The sequence below is a fragment of the Malaclemys terrapin genome, chromosome 8 (assembly GCF_027887155.1).
Source record: "Malaclemys terrapin pileata isolate rMalTer1 chromosome 8, rMalTer1.hap1, whole genome shotgun sequence".
Lineage (NCBI taxonomy): Eukaryota > Metazoa > Chordata > Testudines > Emydidae > Malaclemys > Malaclemys terrapin.
The window spans coordinates 100,300,972-100,325,645 of NC_071512.1; the positions used below are offsets into that span (position 1 = coordinate 100,300,972).

General features: G+C 39.3%; 1 protein-coding gene across 4 annotated transcripts in view; it reads right to left on the reverse strand.

Moving 5' to 3' along the window:
• Nucleotides 1-756: 756 nt before the first annotated feature.
• The window catches only part of OSBPL9 (oxysterol binding protein like 9), a 117,325-nt gene continuing 93,407 nt past the window's right edge, over nucleotides 757-24,674 (reverse strand). For 3 of the 4 annotated variants that reach the window (XM_054037654.1, XM_054037656.1, XM_054037653.1), the window contains 16 exons: nucleotides 24,293-24,331; nucleotides 17,702-17,795; nucleotides 16,817-16,921; nucleotides 10,597-10,756; nucleotides 9,530-9,642; nucleotides 9,035-9,153; nucleotides 7,526-7,611; nucleotides 7,080-7,254; nucleotides 5,815-5,899; nucleotides 5,416-5,526; nucleotides 4,918-4,981; nucleotides 4,674-4,814; nucleotides 2,747-2,825; nucleotides 2,153-2,244; nucleotides 1,669-1,804; nucleotides 757-1,481 (listed from right to left, as the gene is read on the reverse strand). In XM_054037654.1, coding sequence (XP_053893629.1) covers nucleotides 1,407-1,481; nucleotides 1,669-1,804; nucleotides 2,153-2,244; nucleotides 2,747-2,825; nucleotides 4,674-4,814; nucleotides 4,918-4,981; nucleotides 5,416-5,526; nucleotides 5,815-5,899; nucleotides 7,080-7,254; nucleotides 7,526-7,611; nucleotides 9,035-9,153; nucleotides 9,530-9,642; nucleotides 10,597-10,756; nucleotides 16,817-16,921; nucleotides 17,702-17,795; nucleotides 24,293-24,331 — 1,674 coding nt within the window. In that variant the 3' untranslated portion in view covers nucleotides 757-1,406. The remainder of the gene's footprint in view (nucleotides 1,482-1,668; nucleotides 1,805-2,152; nucleotides 2,245-2,746; nucleotides 2,826-4,673; nucleotides 4,815-4,917; nucleotides 4,982-5,415; nucleotides 5,527-5,814; nucleotides 5,900-7,079; nucleotides 7,255-7,525; nucleotides 7,612-9,034; nucleotides 9,154-9,529; nucleotides 9,643-10,596; nucleotides 10,757-16,816; nucleotides 16,922-17,701; nucleotides 17,796-24,292; nucleotides 24,332-24,674) is intronic. The other variant, XM_054037655.1, reaches the window with a different exon arrangement.

A 24,674-nucleotide genomic window follows, 5' to 3' on the forward strand; every position in this document is an offset into this window, starting at 1 on the left:
AGGTAGGACAAACAAGGCCATGGACAGAGGCTAAGGCTCCTCTAGCAGCGATGAGGAAAAGAAGCCTCCAGAATCAAATGGCAAGGAAATCCAAGACATGTAATACAAAATATTACTTCTTCACAGAAGAGCTGCCCTTGTTGTACTGAGGGAGTGGTCCCTTCTAAAGCTTTTCTAGTAGCTGCTGTTAGATTTCTAGTAACTTTCAAGCCTTTATACAAGTCTATAAAGATGTCTAGTAATACAGTATGACTACACAAATTAATTCAGGAGGGGATAAATCTGACTAGATTCTATACAGCACCAGAATAATCATTTTGAGTGAGTTCATCACTACCTTATTTAATGTTTCCTCAAAGCGTAAACATTGTTCAGCCCATACAGTTACCAAAATTTTGAGAGCATATCTGGCTACTGGGAAGCAAGGCCAGGGTCAGCTTCCAGAAACATCCTGCTACAGGTTTTGGGAATTCCCCTATGGACTCTAGAGCATGGACATATGGTGAGAACACTGATACACAAATTTTTCACTTCACTGATGCTGGGTAAAACTTTCAAAAGCACTTTATGACTGAAGCTACAAAGTGGTTATAATAACTTTTGAAATGGGATTTAGGTGCTTTAGAAAAGTGTACTGGATTTTTATAAAGTGATACTAGTTTTTCACAAACATTTGGAAAGTAACTTTTTTTTATCATAGCACAGTTTCAAAACAGTCTTACTGTAAAAGGTTTTTATGAAATAAATACAAATCCATAAGAAGTTTGAAAAACCTATTTTATGAAGCTTTAAGATGCACTGAATATTTCAATTGTAGTCTGGTTACATTTTAATTTCTAAAATAAAAAAATTATTTTGGGTGAGAAATGCCAAAAGGCTTGATTTTTATCATACAGGTGGCAAATAACATTTATGTAGATTTCTAATAAACTGTCCAATCAAAGGAATCCTCATATTTACACATCAAAAATGTTAACTGGATTTAATTAAGTGAAGTCTTGCATTTTTATATATATATTTATATATGTAGACCCCCAGAATATTATGCAGCTGATACCAACTATGTCCTTTACAGTGGTTATACTAAGTATGCTTCCCATGACTTAGGCCCACAGTTCATTGATGCTTCTGAAGCATGTGTGAGGGCTCAGCCATCATGTCTTTGAAGCTTGAATACACAATCTGAATGGTAAAGTCCAAAGCTACTATGTGACTGTCAAATAGTTAAGACATTTCCTGCTTTAATTGTTCATCAGCATTATTAAATCCAGTATCCCTGAGATAGGAACCACTGTAACTGGAGGGGACAGGATCTCCAAAATAAAGTACTTGATAGTCATAAATTTATCTTGTAGTTGTAAAATTCACTAAGCCAAGACCTGAATGTTTTAGGTTTTTATAACCACTTAATGTTTAGTGGCAGCAAGTCGTTTCAATAGTGGCTCATCATAAACCCAACATTCTCCATCTTCATGGAATAACTAGAAGAAAATAAGTAAATGTAAGTTTTTTGGAAAAGAATGAGGCAGAACACAGGTCAGGGGTGCTGGAACAATTTTTTACACTGGGGTGCTGAGAATGGAAACCATATATTTGGTGTTTGTTGTTACTACTTCAATTTAAAGGATAAAAGCCTTTCAGATTTACATTATTTGAATAAAAGCTCACCCTTGTTTCCCATGATGTCTCTTTCTCCTTTCTGGCTCTAGCTTCAGCTCTTTGTCTTTCTTCCAATCTGTGCTTTGCGTCTGTGGCTGCATCAATGTCTCTGATTTTTAAGTTGTAAGTTACATCTTTCCATAGGCTAAAGAAATAGAGGCTATTATTTTCAGATGTTGATCTAGGGGAGGAAGCAGTGCTACTAGGCTATAGCAAAATTTTTACTGAATCTTATCACTAAATAAATCTGGAAAGCCTTTAACATGTTGCTACAACTAACTCAAAGAATTCTGAGGTCCAAGTTCAGGTTCATTTGTACTTATTTGGGAAACACTTTAATTTAGCACCTGAACTATCAGCTATAGCGCCATAGTTAAATTTACCCAAACTATACTCAGTTTTTACAGAAGTTCTATTTCTAAAAAAAAAAAAAATGCTCAGACATATGAACAAGATAAGAGCTTCTTTAAAGTGACAGGTGAAGGCTTCTTACCAGCGGGATTCATATTCCTCTTGGTCTTCCAGTTTCTTTACCTTCTTCTTAATTGTAGGCATTTTCTTGGTATCTATAAAGACTACACTCTCCTAAAGAGAGAAAGTTATTCGGCTGTTACTGTGTTTAAAAATAAAGAAAAAATTAAAGTTTAGGCTACGCTTTGTTCATACAATACATTTCCTGGCAGAGGACAGATAAAGATCTGTTTCTTGCTTTAAGTTTCTCTTACAGATTTCTGTAGCAAAAGCCTACAGCGTTCAGCTACCTTCAGAGCAATTTTAATCCAGTGTGAAAAAAATTCAATTATGACCTTTCAGGCAGCTTCACAGGAGCATTCGCCCTGTGCTTTTAATATCTTAACTACTGCTGTAAAGGAGTTTCAGGTGCCCCACTCTTCCTTTACCAGATCCTTAGTTTTGATCATTTACAAAAAAGCAGGAATGCAACTTTTACAGTAGTCCCTTAACATACAAAGTCAGTATTTTCCATCCATAAATATACATACAAAATGCAATGGCATATTCTGATTTGCCAGCAACACATATCTGAACACATTGTTTGATAGAGTAAAAACAAGACAAGTTGCTTTACCCCTGTTGCATATTTTGCATACATGACACCATTCCATTCCCCTTCAATTGAGCAGAAGGATTTCTTGTCATGAGGAGAACTAAATGAAAGAAAAAGGAAAACAGTTAAGTTCATTATTGCACTACAAACCCCCCTCTCAGGATCAGGTCCTTCTTGTCCTAGGTACTATACATATAAATAGTAAGGCAGTGCTTGAAGTAAAGAATAGAAAGTGTCAATAGAGAAGTACAGTATTATCTCCATTTTACAAATGGGAAAAGTGGGAGAGAAGTGTGTTTTGTTTTGGTGTAACTGCACTGGTGCAAACTCTTAGATTGGCTGAGCCAGTGTAAAACACGTTTTGATCCAGAGCAGTGTCTCTACTCCAGTGCACATTACCCTAATCTAGACAAGCCCTACATTACTAAATTCAATTCACAAAGCTAAAACAAAAAGTTTGTGGAAAACTAGTAACACAGGGCAGGATTTTCAGAGGCTGAAGATTGAATGTGTCCAAATCCCACTGAAATGCAATGAGATTCGGTTGTCTAACGCTTTTAGGCCTATCATATGAAAACCCCAGACAGCCTGAAAGTACAGCTAAGAGAATAGGATGCATTAATATACACGTTGCCATAAACAGTCAAACTAGCAATCTAATGTACAGCCCTTTGTCAGCCTCCCTCTGTCCCCTTAATTATTTGTATTACAGTAAAGTCCCCAGTCACGATTGAGGCCCCCATGATGCTAGATCAGGGGTGGGCAAACAGCCCGGGGGCCACATCCGGCCCTTCAGACATTTTAATCTGGCCCTCGCAGCCCCACTCTGCGCGGCTCCCAGAAGCAGCGGCATGTCCCCCCTCTGGCTCCTATGCGTAGAGTCAGCCAGGGGGCTCCACATGCTACCCCCGCCCCAACTGCTGGCCCCACAGCTCCCGTTGGCCAGGAACCACGGCCAATGGGAGCTGCAGGAGTGGTGCCTGCAGACTGGGCAGTGCACAGAGCCACCTGGCTGCCTCTACATGTAGGACCCAGAGGGGGGACATGCTGCTGCTTCCAGGAGCTGCTTGAGGTAAGCGCCACCCAGAGCCTGCACCCCTGACCCCCAACCCCCTGCCCTAGGGCTGATCCCTCTGAGCCCCTCGGTCCCAGCCCAGAGCACCCTCCTGCACCCCCATCCCAGAGCCCGCACCCCCTCCCACACCCTGAACTCATTTCTGGCGCCACCCCAGAGCCCTCTCTCACACCCCAGCCCCGCCATATAATTTCCATACCCAGATGTGGCCCTTGGGCCAAAAAGTTTGTCCACCACTGTGCTAGGTGCTGATTTAACACTAAGTAAAAGAATGCCTGTATTGAAGAGTTTACAATCTAATTTAAGATGATGCAACAAGTGTGTATGACAAATAGGGGAAGGAAAAATGAAAGTATGAGTGACCTGATCATGTGCACAGACAGTCTGTAACCACAAGCAGCTTGAATTTAACTACAAATCAATGTTTTATTAGACTCCTTGTACAGAGGCCCAGGGTGAAACGGAGACGCTATTCTACGTCAGTAACATTATAGAAAAGATCTTTTAGGAGTGGAACTAAAGCATAATCGTTTCTATAATAAAGGTTTTGCTGCTAGGTATGTAAAATATAATTAACTATTTTGGTATATGGGCAGGATCCGTCCATTCCTGCAAAAGGAGTCAGGAACATTTTTGCAGTAGGGCATGATAGATCCAGGTTCAAGCAGCTTTCCTTCCATCCTAATGCACATCATCTGACTTGATATGCTCAGACTAATCTGGTGGCCCACAACTGGGAACAATGACCTGGATACAATCTTTTGCTATAGTTGGAGATATTGAGTACAGCCATCTAAATTACTCTTTCTATGAAAAAACAATTGTGAGCATTTACACAAATGGAGCAAGACTGAAAGAGAAAAAAAAGCTTACAAAATTTCAGCTGTAACTCTATGCTTCTTTCCTCCATAGAAAGGTTTTGTGTGGAAGACGATGTTAGCATTGTAGCCTGTTTTTGAGCAACTAATACTGCATTCTCCACCCAGTTCTATCCATGGCACTGTGAGAATAGATCTGCAATGATAAACAATTGCACTTTTCAAAAACTTAAAAGATTGAGGTGCTCACTGCCATCTCAAAAATTTTTAAAGACAAATGCTATACAGCATTTACTTGCCTTCCATAACCATTGGGGAAAGTCAAAATATAGTGCTCATCATAATCTAGGCATGTCACACAACCTGTCAGAAAGAAAAAATTACCACTGTACTAATAATCAGCAGCACTTGTAGAGGACATTTCATATAGAAATCTCAAAGCACTTGACAAATTAAGTATTACAAAAATAAAGAGGTTAAAGGCCTGATTTTCAGAGGGGCCAAGCACCCATAATTCCTACTGCTGTCAATGGGAGGTGCGGACATTCAGCACCTCTGAAAAGTGGCTCACTCAGGAACAAGCTGAGTCCGTGATGCATTGGAAATGGATCCCGGGTCTCAAGCCACTGACAAGACTGCTTCCGCAGCTACTTGGTCAAGTCATCGGTAATTTTATTGAGAATGAGTAAGACATTGCAAGAAGTTTGTAGAAATTGCTTTTTCTACACAATTAAAATTGAGCATTAAGAAACTGTTAGCTCAAGAGTTTACCTTTTAAACTACATACACACACTTACCTTGCCCTATATTATGAACACCAATAGACATCCCCAAGAATTTTGACTTGGTCCAGATGTGAGCATTGAATTGTATTCTCTTGCTAAAACACTCGGCATAAAACGCTGAAACTTAAGAAGAAAAAAAAGTAAGAATACAACAAGACATTTAAAATAATTAGAAGCAATTTTTACATTCAAATAAATTACAAGATACTGCAGGGGAGGTGAAAGGGGTGAAGAGAAAGAGCGAGACTGCAATTTACTTCCCAGAAAAATGGTCTAAGGAGAGAAAAATTTCAGATTGAAAATTCATTGCTAAACAGAACATGTTAATTCAAGGTCAAAACTTAAAAACTTACTTCACTGCTAATCAGTTCCTGTCCAATAGTATAAGACTCCAGTAGCATAGCAACTTACTTGGAGGGTGGTGAGAGACCTGCTCTGCTACAAACGTCACACTGTTTTTGGTAACCCAAGGAATTGGTCCCTCTGAAACAGGCTCCTGCAAACAAGTTAAGAGTTGCCTTCATTTGACATGGTACATACAGTTTTCAAAAATATCTGGGACATGGTCCATTGAAGTAGCTTCTAATGAGAACTATCCATCACTTAACACAATTTTAGAATCTTAACATGGTGCAGCTTCGATATAGTTGTCGGTTTGCTGGTTTGAAGAGGAAAGGTATGAACCCACTGATGCTGGGCCTTTTGGAGAACATCCCAATTTCCGGAATCTGATTATAGATACATATATAGTGTTTGGAAGGTGCTCAGGGATTACAGTGATGGCTCACAAATATCTAGGATAGATGACTTCTGAGTTCACACCTTGCTATCTAACCCCCCTGTGATACATTTTACACCTTTCAGGCTGGGGAAGTCTGGGTGAGCTAGGAGGATCTGAGAAGTTGGCACTCATGGAACCTGAGATGCTGCATTTTAAACTGCTGCAGCCTTTCCTCTAGCAGCAGAAGGGTGTCTTGCTGCCTTTGGTCCATGCACACAGCTGACACATCAGAATGCTTCAGGCTGCGCTTCCCCAGACTTTGACTGGACAACAGAGCTGGGCTTTCTGTTTGTGACCAGAGGAGTGCTGCAATTCATGGCCTTTATCTGACAGCCATGTCTGAGCACTCTGCAGGAGGGAGAGAGAGTTGCAGAATTGGATTTCTGACCATCTCTTTCCCTGTCATTTAATCTCAGGATCTAGATCTTTGGAAAGATTTTAAAATAGGAAATGCTCTAGCCTTCAAAAACATAAGTAAGATTTCTAAGAGGAAAATGAATCCAGTTTAGGGTCAAAGGTCTGGCTCCAAGTGGTAAAGAGGAAACCCTGTTAAGGCTGCTGATCTAGACTGCAAGGGACTAGAAAAATGACTAAATCTGCAGTTCTTAAGACCAAGGAATGTATCCTTGGGACTGGACGGAATTAACACAGAATACTTTCTGCTTGTCAAAGGATTCTTAAGAAATTAACTACTGAAATTACACATTGTTTGTAAAATAACACACATTTGAGAAGTCTGCCCTAAAAAGGAGGGTGGGGAAACTTCCATTAGGAAAGGAATCACAATATTTTACATGGTTTGCCCCCGGTACAAACCCCTTGCCGTTCTACTCAGAGATTAGAGGAATTATTAGCACACATTTTAAGCAGTAAAGAACACCACCACAAAACTAACCATATTATCTTCATTTTCAGCATTTGGCAATAGCCAATGACACCGGAAAATCTCGCCCAAAATGGGATTGTAAGGCTTTTTAGCAACAGATCCTTTCCTTCCCGCATGAAAAGCTGAGAGGTACCATCTAACCACTTGAACCATTCGGTCCTTTGGATCCTTTTGGTCACTAATACTAGAGGAGGGAAAAAGTATCATTACTGAACAGTAAAGTAAGCCACTGCTGTTTGAAAGAGTAAGACATAAAATTAACACTCCAGTGTTTTTTTCTTTAAACTCAGATTGAGAAGAGCTTTTTGAAAAACAAAAGGCAGATTAGATGGTATATAGATGCACTTTTCATAGTTTGGATAAAGATCAAACATTCTTCAAAACAGTAAGCATATACTCTTGAAAATGCACAAGGCAATATCAGAACTGATTAATACTGTATTTAAATCAAATACCTCACAAATAAGTCCGGATGTGCAAAAAAGTCAGCATACATTTCCAAAAGTGATCTTCTTTCCAGAATAAAAGTTGGGAGAACCACCTGAAGAAAGAACAATACTTCAAAACTCTTAGAACGCTAGTATTTTAGTATCTAGAGAACGCCAACTCCACAGTATTGACATATTGCTAAAAACCCATCAGGTTCAGGGAACTAGAGAAGGGAATTAAAGACGAACCAACATTAATTACTTACTGAGCAATAAAGGTAACTAAAGTTATGTACAAAAAGAAATAAAAGCAAAACAGACCTCTATATATCACGAGTAAATGGAGATTGTTGTTAACAACACTATCTTACATATACGCAGACAGTTCACATTAAAGGGTAATTGCATACATTTATCATACGGCCTCTACAAAAATTTAAATATATGATCCAAAAACATACTGTGAAACTCAAATCTGTGCCATGAAACTACAGCCATATTAACAAAAGCATCTGAGGATAAACTGCTTCTCTATTCCACTCCCGTGCTGTGATTTGTGAGACAGGAAATCATGGATTATTTAAGCATCTAGCCACACATCTGGTGTTACGTAGAGTTGGTTGGAAAAATTCGATTGAAACGTTTGTCAGAATTTGCTGATTCACTGAAATCAAATCCTTTCACAGAAACAGATTCTAGGGAATTTCCAACAGAACTCAGGCAGGTTTCTATCAGAAAACTGCCTGATTTCCTGCCAGTTTGTCCACTGGCACCTCAGCTGCTTACTAAGATAGGAGCCTCACAACTTTGCAGCCAGTTCTCCCAGACTCCCCTTCAGCCAGGCAAACAAGCTGTTGAGGATCTTGACTTCCTGGCACACTGCCAGGGAGCCAGCTCTCCCAGGGCTTGTGAGCTACCGAGGACTCAGAGCTACACAGCTCCTCAGCAGTCCTCCTGGCAGGCTGCCATGATGCCACAGACTGAAAAAGTTCTGGACATAATTCTTGTCAGTTTCACAGTTGCCTAAAACTAAACAGCAGTGGTGAAACTGATCAAACACTTGTTAATTTGACAAGGACACCTTGATCTTGTGCATCTCTGCTTTGGGGTAGGAGGACAAGAGGAGGCAGGAGGAAAGGTACTGCCTCTACAGATCTTCCTTCTCTTATCCCAACTCCATGGGTAGTTTAGGGGATCACAAATGATCTAGGGGATCAGAATGAGCAAATGATCACTTTCGCTGGTAAATTGCTTCCCCAGCTCATGGGATTTAGTAATTCAATTAGTGTTGTCAGCATTAAACTTATCCACATTGAGACGGATCCACTAAAGGAATAGCACAAAGACTAATCTATAGGAAGGCTGAAACAGTTAAAACTTATCAGAACAACAAATATACAGTTGCAATAGTATCAGAAGTGTAATATCCTAATAAACACCCTCATTCATTAAAAGCCTCACCCAACACAATATTGTAGCAATATTCCATTTACACAGCATTCAGATTTTTCATGAAGTACTGCCTTTGAGTCTTACCTTTGTTAGATCCATTCCTAGTCTAACCTGTGATAAAAGATGCATAATAACACTCTTATGTTCTTCCACTGACTCTCCTTCACCATCATCATCTCTATCATCAAGAGGATCAAAGAGATCTAAAAAAGAAGTCAACTCTGCTCATTATGTTTCTTAAAATATCCCCCCACAAAAAATACAATATTCAAAATAGAACTTACATCAATAAGTCCTAACAGAGCACACATTTTATTTAACATACAGATGAATTTTCTTTATTGTTTCATTGAATAAAGCCTTGTTGAAAAATACAGAGATCACAAAAAATATTTTAGGATTTAACCATATAAATAAAAAGAAACTTTCACGAGTGCTGAAACATTCACCTAGTCTTAAGATTATGAGAGACTGAACCCTCTTTTTTGCACAAACAAGCTATTAGAAACTTTTTATTAAGCACTACAATAAATATACCTGGATTCATACTGAAGAAAAGAGGTAATGCAATTCTCTTACCAGCATCATTTGTCCCATTAGACATGGAAGAATTAAGGGATTCTGTGGTGTCTGGGCGTTTCAAACTACTTCCTGTGCTGCTGCGAGTCAGGACTGCTGCAGATCCTGAGGAGCTACAGAAAGGCATCAAGTTCTCATGATTCAGAGCATTTATTTCAGGGCAAAATATTAGGATTTAACGAAATTAAACATTTACATGGGGGCTGATTACGTGAGAAGTGCATTTATGGAGAAATTACAAGACACTGGAATATTCAGAAGCTAGAATGGTATATGCAGCTTCACATAATATAATACTTCGAGCAGAATGTAGCCTAATGATTGGGTAAAATCTCCAAAGTGGGACTCAGAATGAAACCCATACAAAAATTCTAAATGCACACACAAAAGGGATAGTTTCAAATACATTTATTATTTCTCAAAGGTGAATAGCAATAATTTAAAAAAGTTAGTTTACTCTCAAAATTCCCCAAATGGCAAGAGTAAATGGAAACAGAAATTATTAAAATTTTTTTAAAAAGATGGAGGTGTTAGGAAAGGAAGGACATTGGTTATCTACCAATTGCTGCAATACACCTCAGGTTGGGCATTTAACCAGTCCAAAAATAACTTGTCAATTAACAAGTCAAATATTGGTCAAATGTAAAAAACGGTCAAATATTTTAAAGCATTAATTTTTTAGAACAGTAACAAAAAGAGTAAGACCTTATGGTCTCCAATAGACTTGGCCTTAAATACTTATACCTAATGAAAAAAAAAACGTAACTGAATTCTTTTAACTCAGAAAAATGCAAAAGACAATCAAATTAACTTCTAAAAAATGAAAGAAGGCAAGCCCCAGGCTACATCAGGGCAGGGCATTCTTGCTGGAACATTTGTCAGTGATCAAATAATAGTCAATCAATTGACTAGACCACTGACCAGCTTGCCAAACCTAAACACACCATGAACTCATTATTAGGAAACACATCCAGGGTTTCAGGATTACTCCCAAACACCCACACAGATAGCTTCTTACACTTCTAGAAACTCTGTTCAATAAGGCTCTGTGTTCTTTCACTACTTACTCAATGCATCGCTTTGGGGAAGAACTGTTCTGATAGAATTCATCAGCATCATAGAACTCATCTTCACTGCTGGAGTAAGAAAAATCTGGAACTGTATTTGGAGACAGATTGACGTGGCTCGGAGAGGTTAAACTGCTGCTGGGTGCCGACTGCCCACTTCCTATGAAATTTAAAAATCAAAGCTTTTTCAAAGCTCAGATTTCTTTAACCAGTCATTTCTAATCTACTAACCGGATTAATCAAACTGATTAAGACATTAGCAGAGTTTAGAAACTAGGAGAATCTATAAAATTAAGAATCAATATCACTCAGGTACACGTGTAATTTCACACAACAGGTAATACAAAATACGTTACCAGGAATGACTAATGAGGTAGAGTACAAGGCCAAAATTTTCCAAAACTGTGTGCCTGAAGTTAGAATGGGTAGCCTCCTAAATAAACGAGGCCTACTTGTCAGAGGTGGTGACAACATATAGCTCCTAAAGAAATCTCAATGAAGTTTATGGGAAATGCAGGTGCTCAACATCTTTTAAAAAAAAAAATCAGGTCACATTTATTTAGGAGCCTAAATATGAATTTGGGAGCCACTTTAGGCACTGGCATTCCTAACAAAAGATAAGAAAACAGAGGCTTGCCGAGACAAAGAACAGCCAACGTAAAAAAAGCCACATATGTAGGGGCTACCTCGCCTTCTGTTCTTAAAATGTTTCTAGGTTACCAAAAATGATCAGACCTGCAATTTTATTATAAAATTCAAAGTAACAAAAAACACTGTCACAGGCAGTTGATGACACAGAGTTAGGATGTTAATGCCTTCACCCACTGCAAAGAAAGTAATTGTCTAGTCACTTCTATTGTTACAATCCTAGAATCTTGGGCCTGGTCTACATTACAAAATTAGGTCAATGTAAGTCCCCTTGTGTTGACCTAGTTGTGTGTTGACACTTAAATTAGTCTCCCCGGATGTAAGCCCTCCGTTAAACCAATACAAGAGAACCACTTCCTAAGCGCGAATGTACACACTGCATTACCTGTGTCAACCCTAGCAGTCCTCGAGAAGCTGTCCCACAATGCCAAACACTGACAGCTCTGGTCACAATTGTGAACTCCACTGTCCAGAGGTCATGGAGAACAGGAGCCCCCAATCCCCTCTTTAAAACCTTGCAAATTTTTTAAATGCCTTTTCCTGATTGTCCACCTGGGCAAGCCACCTAGGCAGCTCTCCACTGTCATGTGCAACTGCCCAGCTGAACGTGCTGGCTACACGCTCCAGACATGCTCTGGCTTAAAGTAGACAAGAGATATTGATCTCCTGGGCCTGTGGGGAGAAGAGATTGTGCAAACACAGCTATGGACCAGTTGTAGAAACATGGACATCTGTGAGGAGATTGCACAGGGGATGCAGAAGGGGAATCAGCAGCAGTAACACATGAAAGTAAAAACTGTGACAGACATATCAGAAGGCCAGGGAGGCCAACAACTGATCCAGTGCTGAGCTGCAGACCTCCCACTTTTACAAAGATCTGTATGCCAAACTTGCTGGAGACCCCACCCCCACCTCACACACCACTGTGGATACCTCTGAGGAGCCTGAGTCACAGAATCCTGCCATGAACAATGAGGAGGTGGTGGAGGAGGAAGAAGATGGGGACATGGGGCAAAGGGGTCCAGATATGCTGCAAGCCGGGACCTGTTTGAGTCTCCATCGCACTCCACTTAATCCCATGATGCAGGGGAAGGAACCTCAGATAAGTGTGTAAATTTATTTTGCATTACAGTGAGGGAAGGACACAACTATAGACTTTTCATTAATTGTACACCTGGAAGATCATAACAGAGTCTAACCAGCATGAAAATAGTGTCTCACTAATTTCTTAAAACTTTTGGAACATCTCAGTAAAGAGTGGATAAAAGAGAACGAGATCATATAATTTATTTAAGACTTCTCAAAAATCTTTGACCTTTATCTCACAACAGGCTACTAAGGAAGGTAAGTAGTCATAGGGTAAAAGGCAGCATACTCTCATGGATCAAAAACTGGCTAGAAGATAGAAAAAAAGAAGGCAGCCGGTTTCAAGCGGAGTGCCCCAAGGGTCGGTCTTGGGGCCGGTTTTGTTTAATATCTTTATTAATGATCTGGAGGATGGTGTGGACTGCACTCTCAGCAAGTTTGCAGATGACACTAAACTAGGAGGCGTGGTAGATACACTAGAGGGTAGGGATCGGATACAGAGGGACCTAGACAAATTAGAGGACTGGGCCGAAAAAAACCTGATGAGGTTCAACAAGGACAAGTGCAGTCCTGCACTTAGGACGGAAGAATCCCATGCACTGCTACAGACTAGGGACCAAATGGCTAGGTAGCAGTTCTGCAGAAAAGGACCTAGGGGTCACAGTGGACGAGAAGCTGGATATGAGTCAACAGTGTGCTCTTGTTGCCAAGAAGGCTAACGGCATTTTGGGCTGTATAAGTAGGGGCATTGCCAGCAGATCGAGGAACGTGATCGTTCCCCTTTATTCGACACTGGTGAGGCCTCATCTGGAATACTGTGTCCAGTTTTGGGCCCCACACTACAAGAAGGATATAGAAAAATTGGAAAGAGTCCAGCGGAGGGCAACAAAAATGATTAGGGGTCTGGAGCACATGACTTCTGAGGAGAGGCTGAGGGAACTGGGATTGTTTAGTCTGCAGAAGAGAAGAATGAGGGGGGATTTGATAGCAGCCTTCAACTACCTGAAGCGGGGTTTCAAAGAGGATGGAGCTCGGCTGTTCTCAGTGGTGGCAGATGACAGAACAAGGAGCAATGGTCTCAGGTTGCAGTGGGGGAGGTCCAGGTTGGATATCAGGAAAAACTATTTCACTAGGAGGGTGGTGAAACACTGGAATGCGTTACCTAGGGAGGTGGTGGAGTCTCCTTCCTTGGAGGTTTTTAAGGCCCGGCTTGACAAAGCCCTGGCTGGGATGATTTAGCTGGGAATTGGTCCTGCTTTGAGCAGGGGGTTGGACTAGATGACCTCCTGAGGTCCCTTCCAACTCTGATATTCTATGATTCTAAGGATTAAATAGTCAATTCTGACCAGGGCAAAATGTTACATCAATTGCCTCAAGGTTCTGTTGTCAGTCCAGGGCTGTTTAATGCATTTATTAATGAGCTGGGGAGAGAGGTGAGTAGTGAGAAAGCAACATTTGCAGATGACAGTTACTCTGAGTAGTCAGGACCAATGAAGATTGTGAGGAACTTCAAGACCCAGAGTGAATGGGCAACACAATGACAAAGGAAATTCAGCGTCAACAAATGAAAGCAATACACACTGGAGGGAAAAATTTAAAACTACTTGTACACCTTAGAAGGTTCTAAATTAATCAGGTAAATGTATCATATCAAGAAGACGACCCAAGAGTTAGTGTAGATAGCTCAGTAAAGACCACTACTCAATGCATTGTTGTGGTCAAAAAAGCAACAGTACATTACAGCTTGCATAAAAAATGAAATCATGAATAATACAGAGAATATTATAATATACTTCAACAGTTCAGCCTTATCTGAAATACTATTTCATCTGAAAAAGGATATTGCAAAAGTAAAGGGATTTCAGAAAATGGCAACAAGAATGACCAAGGGCCTGGAAAAACTCTCATATGAAGTAAGATTGAAAAGATTGGGATTGTTTACATTATAAAAGATGAATAAGAGGGGACATAAGAGTTTATAGAAGGTAGATACCTAACTTTGTTCCCTCTGTCTCATAATAAAGGGGCATTCAATTAAATTAAAAAGGTGGAAAATTCAAAACCAATAAAAATACTTTTTATATAACACACAAAACTGTGGAACTCACTGCCACATTAAGTATCTGAGGCCAAGAATTTAAGATTAAAATAGAAATTGTATATTTGTATTGATAAAGAATAATTCACCACAACAAAAAGTTTGTTAAGGGGGGATATCAAACCTCGTACTTTAGTGTTTAAGCCTTTCTCTACTGGGGATCAGGCTGAGACCCAATGTGGGGGACAGATCTGCCTACTGCTGGGTTCGAATACCTTCCTCTGAAGCAAATGGTGCTGGCCACTATTAAGAGTCTAGACTAGACTGGACTAGATAGGCCTCATGTCTGATCCAACAAGGCAATTCCTATGTTCTTCCCATTTTGGGGGGGTCATATTAGAGACAAAAGGGAGAAGTATAAGGGGGACAACAGAGGGAAAAGAGGAAGTGTGGGGGGAGGTGCAAGAGGACTGGATATTAGTCAGCTTTTAAACCTCTAAAAATAAAAAAGTTGCATTTCCTCATGAAGTCAGTGATAGCTTGGAAGTTCACCTAACCACATACCACCACTCCAAATTTAAAAGCCTAATTGGGCATTCTTACAAGACCATAATTCCTTTTTTGAACTAAAAAGTGAACACTAGTGCAATTTTTAAAAACCCTTATGGCCAGCTGTTGGTATTGTTGATATTATAAATGTGAATTAGGCTGTATTTTTAAGTGCTAGTTGACTGTGGTTCTGACCCTGCCTTCAATCCTTCAAACACACAGAATAGATGATTTTAGGTTCTTGGGTTCACAATATCAGTGCTGCAAAATTCTAGAGATTCCGTTACATCGAAGGTCTAAAATAAAGTAATGAAGCACAACTGTTAATTAAGGCAGCATTATTTACTGAGCAGAAATACACTACTTGTCTGAAAACTATTTTTTTACTACCACAGATGCATCACATTTTCCTGTGTCTCTAATATGCTAGATGAATGTCTTAAGTCTCAGTCTAGTAATTCAGAGTTGATATGTTTTGTACAGGAAGGGGTCAGATGCCCAATACAGAAGCAGTCCTAACCAAAAGGCAAGTTAGGTTCTGAGTGCAAAACAACTAGATCACACTTCACTAATCTGAAGACCAGGCAAACAACAACAGTAGTAAATGAGACACTCCAAAGCTATGTTTGAGGCAAAATTATATCATTGTATTTGTAAAAGAAATACTATATATTTAAGATATAAACTAATGCTCACTGTTAAAAGTTCTTTCAAATATTGTAGTGCTGGGCCATTAGTACTGTAATGGTTATGAAAATAGAGAAAATATGAATTCTAAAGCTCTGTTTAAGAATTAAAAATTGTAAAGGACAACTTAAATAGTTACAACTCCAGCATTTTGATAATTATGAATGTTAAATTTTAGCAGCTAGAAAGCTACAATGCTCAAGAAAAACCTTGTACATTTCAAAAAATATTAATTTGATTTAGATAACTTTCATATCATTAACACTTTAATTTTGCAAATTTATATTTTATATACATTATCTCAAAATAGTTTACAAGATTAAACAATTACACAGTTAATACCTCGCTATTATTTAAAAAGGTACAAACCCTATTTGCTGTCCTCCGACATAAGAGGAGATGGAGGAGTCCATGAGGCTTAAAGACAGAGGGGCTGTCTCTGATGGCTGAAACAGCAAAAGTCTCATACCAACAGTAGCACGAATGTGGAAGGGATAGAGATAAGCAAAGGAAGGGAGTATGTAGAGGTACAGTTCCTCAAATAGAGTGGAGCAAAATTGATTTTAATCACATCCTGAAATGAATGTTGATCTCATGGAGCAATTTAAAGCTGAGGGCGATTTGAACATAATCCTTTATATATGTGAAAATGTAGCCAGGGCAATAGGATTACAGAAATGTTAAAATTTGGGGGTAGGGGGAAAGAGAACTTTAGAGGCCAGAGAAAAGGAAGGAAGGGAGATGAAAGCATGGTTGAGGATTTCAGTAGAGTCAAGGTAAGTGACAGCCAGGCAATCACTACAGAGATAGACAGATCGGCATGTGTAGGAGATATGGGATGCGAGTTCATTATAAAGTATGGTATTAGGAGCAAATATAGTCTATGGTCATGTGCGGAATGGGCTCCTCTTGCTTAAGTGACACACTTAAGATAAATTTAGTTTAAATAATCCTAGAAGTTTACTGGGTAGGACTAGCACGGGTAATTTAAAAAAATTATGTCCAATTGAATATCAGCAGCATTAAAATGGTAGCTAAGGTGAAAGTTCAAGATAAGGGAACATGTAGCTAGAAATGGCTTTTCTTTTATACTTACATTATACGATGTGACTTTCCATCTAAAGACGACATCAAATATAAATTCTACAAAATTCAGTTTACATTTAAAAAAATTAATACTTTAACATGAAAGATAGTCACACAGAACTATACCTGTACTATTTGGTGTTGGAATCTGATGGTTTCCTAGTGATGTTACTGCAGGCCCAACTGCCAAGGACGAAGGTCGCTGCTCTGATTTCAACAACTGAGCAGGCTCTAGAAGGTATTTCAATATATAAAAAGAAAACAGACACATATAAGCGCAGATCCCTGCTTTGGTATGGAAGGAAACCCCCTAGTAGTTTTACAATATCTTTGATAGCCATGATATAGACAATTGTTGCCATTCTTCAAAGAGAAATATATGATTATATATATTATATATAATCCATGAAGCTGGTTAGAAAGTCTTACTCCCCCCCCCCCCAGCCCAACCCCACCCCCCTTTATAATTTCTGGTTTATATATTTTCATATTATATTGTTCCTGTAATACAATGTATCCAAATAGGGGACATAGTAAGGGGACTGCCATAGGGAAAAGGAATAAAGAAGAAAGGAATATACAGAAGGAAGTTAACTCTCTAATCGATAGCAAAGCGTTCCCTTCAAACTTTTTAAAAAATTGAGATGTATAGTCTCTAAAGACCCCCCCCTTTTTTTTTTTGGAACTGAAATGAACAAAGCCAAAGATAAAGATCAGTGAAAAAGACAACCAAAAATATTCATTTTTATTAAAGAGTCAAAGTGCCATAAAAAGAACAGGAGTACTTAAAGTGCCATAGTTACATGGACTACATAATCCAGTTCACAAGCCTGAAGATGTATGCCGATGATAGAACCCATTAAAAAATAAGCCTTCATCCTTTTTGCAATTGTATATAGTTTTCATTCATTCATAGCAAATAGGCTACAAAGAACAAGACAGTAGCTTAAACCAGCTAAATGTAAAAACCACATGAATATTTTTACTGAACCATCTGTCTGTGTACCGTACCTGGAAGTAAGACAGTCTGGGTGGGCATTGTAGTGATCACTGTAGGTTCCAAAGGACTAGGCTGATATACTGCATCAACAGGGTTAATAGTACTCTGAGAAAAAGAAATAAATTAATTTTTTTTTTAAATATATACACTAAAATGTGTTCCATGTATGAAGATGCCTGAATGCAAGACAGCGAAGTCCTGAGAGAGACTTGACATACAAATTAACAGTTGAAGACATGAATTATTTTGCAAGTGTTAATACTTTTTATAAAGAATACTTAAAATATACTAAACTCAACTTGATGTAAACCTGAATTCTCCTGTAAAGAAGTCTAGTTTCCCTGCTTTAGTTTCTACATTTCCCTGCAACTCCCATTAATGGCCATTGTGTGCACAGAGGAGGAAGTGAGCCTAATTTTTCAACAAGACCATCAGATATGTAAACTATCATTTAGAAAACAAAACGTTGTCCAGACTGCACTAAGGAACTACATAAAACTGTAAAATCACCACCACATTACTGGGCATACCTTTGACAAAAAGCATTTTTCATGGATTTACAGTGTTCATCTCAACACAGGCACTCTGAACCCAACCCCACTTCCATTAAAGTCAATGGAAATCTATTAACTTCAGTAGATACTGGATCAGGTCCTAGCAGAACAAGCATCTTAGAAACATATAATGCAAGGGCCTTTGAGCCAAACAACTTGTATGATTGTTCCTCACTTCACTGTTCTAATATTTTGTTATATAATATACCTATGGCTCCCTGCCTCTTTACATGCAAATGTCTTGGACTGCTATATTTAGGCTTAGAAGGATTGGCTTTTTATTGGTAAATATCGGTAAACATCAATCTCACTGTACACACAAACCATTGAAAAAATATTTCTATCAATAACTGAAATTTAGAGAAAGAAAAATGCTGCTTGAGAATTTAGTAGAGTCAAAACCAGTGATTTAAACTTTTGGATTAGGATGGTTACAAATGGACCAGTGAATAGTAAAAACAGGTTTATTTTCTGGATTTAAGGATATTTACTTTGTGTATTTTGACATGTGATATTGACAATTTGTGTTTTAGTAGTTTAAAAAGCTTTACTTTTTGAAGTTCAGTGTCTACTATCAAATATTCATCTGACAATTTCCTGCAACTGTAAACACTTTTTAATCTAATTAAATTTTCAAAAAATACTTAACTTTGATATCCTCAAAATTATAAAAAAAATATAAAATTGAATTCTGCCAAGTCTAGCTATATTAGTTTTTGTTATTAACTAGGTATGTAAAGGTAGATCCTGTCCCTACCTCAAATATTTTGCTATTTAAGGTCATGCAGATTTTATACCCAAGAACTCTGCATGGATGTGCTAGAAAATCCTGATGCCAGACTGGGGCCTAACTAAACAAGGACTAGGGACAGGAACCAATATGAGATTTTATCCGTTGCTATTTTTCTTGCTTATATATGTTTTTCATCCTTCCTTATTCACCTTTATTAATTCTCTGTCTCTTTTAAAAATCTACACTTACTTTCTCTCATTTATCTAAGTCCAGATTTACCTTTAAAATTTTAAAAGGTATTGCTCTATTTTCAGACTATTTTCATGGCCCGTTGTGGTGGTTGTGTTTTGTTTTTACAAATGCCCTATTTAAAAAGATAGATTTTAAAAAAACAAACTACACCTCTACCCTGATATAATGCGACCTGATATAACACGGGTTCGCATACAACGTGGTAAAGCAGCGCTCCGGCAGATCAGCGCATCAGCTCCCAGCCACGGCACTCCGCTTCCCGCCGCCGGTGAGTGTGGGGAGGTTGGGGAAAGGACGCCCCCCATACTCACCTTCAGCGGGAAGTGGAGCGCCGCAGCTGGGAGCTGGCAGAGTGGGGCAGGCTGCTCTGCTTCCGCTGTTGCCGGTGAGTGCAGGACCTTTCCCCTGGGGGGGGGGGGGAAGGGTCATTTCCCAAACATCCCCGCACTCACCGGCAGCGGTGGAAGCGGAGCAGCCCGGCCCCGCCCCAGCCCGCTCCACTCTGCCAGCTCCCAGCCGCAGCGCTCCGCTTCCCGCCGCCAGTGAGTACGGGGGTGGGAGGGGGGTCCTTTCCCCAACCTCCCCGACTCCCCGGCAATGGGAAGCGGAGCGCTGCAGCTGGGAGCTTGCGGAGTGGAGCGGGCTGGGGCCAGGCTGCTTCGCTTCCCGCCCATGCGGGTTACTGCCTGTCAGGGGGTGGGTGTATGTGGATAGGGGTTGGGGCAGTCAGGGGACAGGGAGCAGGGGGGGTTGGGTAGGGGGTGGGGTCCTGGGGGTGATTAGGGACGGGGGTCTCTGGAAGGGGCGGTCAGGGGACAAGTAGCAGGGGGGTCAAAGTAAGTTTGATATAACGCAATCTCACCTACAGCATGGTAAGATTTTTTTTGGCTCTGGAGGATCGTGTTATATCGGGGTAGAGGTGTACTGCCTATGCTCATTACTTTAGCCTATTACTTCACTCCCCTTTATGTTTAGGGACCTTCACGTTTTGATGCAGGCTAAATGCAGTAATAGCCTCCCTCTCTTCCCTTTTCCTTATCTAGTGGTAAAAGAGTTCAATGAGTTTTAGTTATGTTAGGTGGCAGTGGACTACTGAACATAGCAAAGTTATTCATATTCAGTTATTTGCTTGGCTCAGATTGAAGCTGCTCTCCTCCTTCTAATGTTGAGAAATCTGCAGCTTCCTAAGGTTCTGAGAAATTGCTTCTCTACAGCTAGTGCTGACAGGACCAGTTTATATGTGATAGTTAAGAATCCATTACTACTTTTGTTTAGACTCAGTTCCCCCTCTTTGCATTAGGGATACAAAACTATCATTCCTTGAACCGTTTTAAAAATTAATATAACAAGACCTTCTGGGTACGTTTACACTGCAAGTAGACACCCACAACTGGCCTGTGCCAGCTGACTCGGGCTTGGGCTGCGGGTCTAATTAACTGCATATAGACATTCCAGCTCGGGCTGCAGCCTGAGGTCTGGGACCTTCCCACCTCGCAGGGTCCTAGAGCCTAGGCGCAAGCTCAAGACCAGCTGTGTAAACATCTCCATGGCATAGACATACCCTCTGTGTACATAGGAGTTCACTGGCAATGCATTTGGCTGTAATGTCAGAAAACAAAAAGCAAACATCTAGTTTTCAACATTTTTTTTTAATCTTTCCTCTTCCTCTTATTCAACTTACTTTCCAATTTCTATATGGAAATCCGTAGCCTCAATAAAACATTTCTCCCCTTTCAACAGGCTAAATCTAAATTCAAACCTCATGTTAGAACCTTTAAGAAGCTGTAGCACTAGAGCAGAAAACTTAACCCAGTACCTTCAGTGTGTTTCCTAACTATGAAAGAACTACTGAACATTATCAGTAGCAAATTTTTAAAGTGAATATTTTGACTGTCACAAAGGCTCTCCACCCCAAGTAGCAAATTAACTGTCTATTTCCAGGACTGCTCACCTGTAAATTTTCATTAATTATTCTACTCTCCCCCAAGAAACCGTATCACAGAACTGAGTATTTGACAGCTCAGCAACAAACATGGCCCACTGGATTGGAATTTTTATATTAGAAAACAAAATTTCCATATAGGCTGACAATTTGGGTCACATGCCAGCCCCATCTGTTTTTAAACAGGTAAGATATTAAAGCTCAGTAACCAAGGTTTGTAACAGAAAGCCTTAATCTGAGCAAAAAAGGTATTACTGTGCCACTATAATGCAAAAGTTGTTCTTAATAAAAGTCTTAGTGTTCATGAGACAATGCCTTATGTAGATATTGCTAAAAAACTTCCATAACTAGGCAGAAGATAGAAGCTTTCAAAATGAATGATACAAAAGTGCACTGACAGTAGTTTGTGTTAGGTTTTGGTGGAATACCCATTACTGAAGCCATTTATGTGGGGTTAAATAGATTTTTGAAATTACACTAGGCTGAAAGTTCCTCTTCAACAGGTCACACCAGTTGCACATATGATTAAATGCAGAAGTATTATCAGTAATATATTTGTATATTATACACATATTTTAAAGAATCAGAAGTATTTTTACCACAGAATGTTCCAAACAGAAAACTGCATTCAGCCTATAACTAGGGATTTTTAACTTCTCAATTTGAGTTACTCATCCTGAATTTCTACTGTTTCACACAGTTGTTTAGAAGTCTGAGATCTTATGTTGGTCTCCATCAAAGATGATCAACCTACAATTAAATTCCACCATGTGTGTTATTTCAGGCACACTTAAATCTACTCCTCTACCACGGTTACTGGCTGTCTGCAATATTGCTCTGCCCAGTGATCGCAGAGAGGAAAGCGAAGCAAAACTCATGACAAAACTGCATGATATGCCACATCTGCCATTAATTAAATACTTGCTTGATCAACTACATGGTCGTCGGCCCTCACATTGCCCGTAGTGGATAAGTTTACCGGGTGACGGATTTACGGTAGAGGACACGTGGTGAGCTTCATGGTCCGCAGAGAAAGTGATGAATAAATTATCTTGTCTCAGACCCCACTCAATGTCAACCCGGGTTTGATTTACTGCGAAGGCAATGGAGCTTTCTGAACTGGTTTCGTACCAGACGTGGAATTTGTGCTACAGCATAATTTCGGTGGCATTTTAGAAACAATCCACTATGTCAATGTGGACAGCCACAAATCATGACACACGGCTATTACTACAACCTCAGTCTATAAACAAGTTGTTGATGTCTCTACACTATACCTATGTTGGGGATTTTAGCCAGTGGAAATGCTTACAGATCCACTGTCCACATCTCCCAACCCTCCCAAGTACTGCGGAGAGAGTGCTGCTATATGATATTGCTGCATGTCCTCTCTCCTCCATCCCACATAGCAGAACTGTTCTGCTACATTTAGAGCAATATCCCTCCCATGAAGATAGGAAAGAGAATTTCCTATGTATATGTATATATTTTATGTTATGCCATATTTACAACAAGCATTAAACAAAGTCTGCATTTACACTCACTCCAAAGTTCAAATAGACACTTGTCCATGTAAGAAAAACTTTATACAACTGACACCCTTTTAGCACCCTCAGATGCACAAAAAACTGAGTGGGCATAAAAGCTGGTCTACCCTCTCACCCCCAGAGAAGGTCTCTCCACAGTGGAGAGGGAGTGTGAGCAAGCCTGCTTTGCTTTACACCGGACCTGTAGAGGCGAGTCTCAAGCTCCTGTGCAATCAATTCGGCACCTTTTGCTAGCACTAAACTCTCAAAGTTTAAAGGAAAAACTAATTTCACCTTCAGATCTAGATCTACATGATAAACATTTACTTTCACAATTAGAATAACCCATTTTGTTGGACTGCATCTGCTCTTTATTGTCATGAGATCAAGTTTCCAAAAAAGGTTCACAGTTCTGATGAGCTCATATATAAACACATTTCCAGATCTCAAGCATGTTGACAAGGGCTGGTCTCTACAGTTTTTGAAAGTGCTACATTTAGAAGAAGAAAAATATAAAACTGCATAAGTTCTACAGCTTGTGTTGATGTCTACCTGAGAGATTGCCTCTCCCCATGCCAAGTCATGCCATGGCAGATGGGGTGTTCTTTGTGAGGGTCCCTTGGCTCTGGAATTCACTTCCCACTTTGGCTTAAATAGATTGAGTTTTTAAGCCTTCAGGACACACTACAATTTGATAAGGCTCTTGAGGATGGCTGAAGGGAGGGGCTCTAGGTGGAGTGGAATGATGTATACTTTGCTACTTACTTATGACTGGTATGTTAAACTTTTCTTGTTGAATTATGTTGTTCAGCAATATTCCTATTGCTTAGAAGCATAACTTTTGTCCTGATGCCTCAAGCTTGTGCACATAATTTTTACATGTTGAACAGAAATACACATTATATCAAGAGTAGAATCCATGGAAGGAACAGACTAAGGGATCAGAAATTACATTGTCGATTGTAACGAAAAGAACATCCAGTTTTTAGGAAATTAAGTTCTAGAGCAACCAGTCCCCTATCAATACAGATGTGATTCATACTCAAACAATGACAAACAGAGAAAGAGGAAATAGAAGTCATGAAGGACTGAAAACAAAGATAAAGGAGAGAAGTTATATTAAAAATGAGATGGCTGAAGCAGACTTAATAACAATCTTTTTTTCATTTCTGTGTGTCAGATGCAAAATACCGTATCGAAAACACCACCCCACTTATAGCATGTGGGCAACAAAATGTACTCTATTTATAAAGTATGTCAGATTCAACATAATACGCTTATGTCTATCCCAACCATTTCCCCTTACATCTAGTTCACATGCAGATTTTAATTTAAGTAAGTTAAAATAAACAAGGATACATTCACAATACAGTCACTTAAAAAGATAAGTAGAAAACCTGGAAAATATTTTTCCTAATGGTAATGATGGATGGCCAACTGCAGAAGCTAAAGTTTCAACAGATTAAAGAAAAACAAACAATTGAAGCAGTGAATAAGAGAAAGGAGGAAGTTTGTTGTAAATGAGTGGAAATTCAGGTCTCTGTTCACATGTTCTGCAGAAATAAAGGGAGATAACAGATTAGATTTAAACTTACTATAAGTCCATCTGCGTGCTTCTCCTCATTACTTTGGTCCTTAAGGAAAAATGTTAAAAATATTAACATATCAATGTTTTATAGTTAATCAGTTATGTATTGTGACAATTATACATATTGTATGTTTCTCTTAGGGATGGTTCAACCTGTTTTTAAAAACCTGAAGTGACTTTTGAAATTAGGATTTAGAAGCGTTTGAAAATCTTAGCTATCACAAGTACAATACATCATAGTAGTTGCCAGCAGGCTTTTAGCATGGCTTCCCTTACTAGCGCAGGTGAAACTTTTTGCCGAAGTCTATAATATAAACATGAGACTCAGGGGAAAAAAAAAAATATATATCCTGTCCTCACAATCAGGGGAATCACACTAACAACAGCCA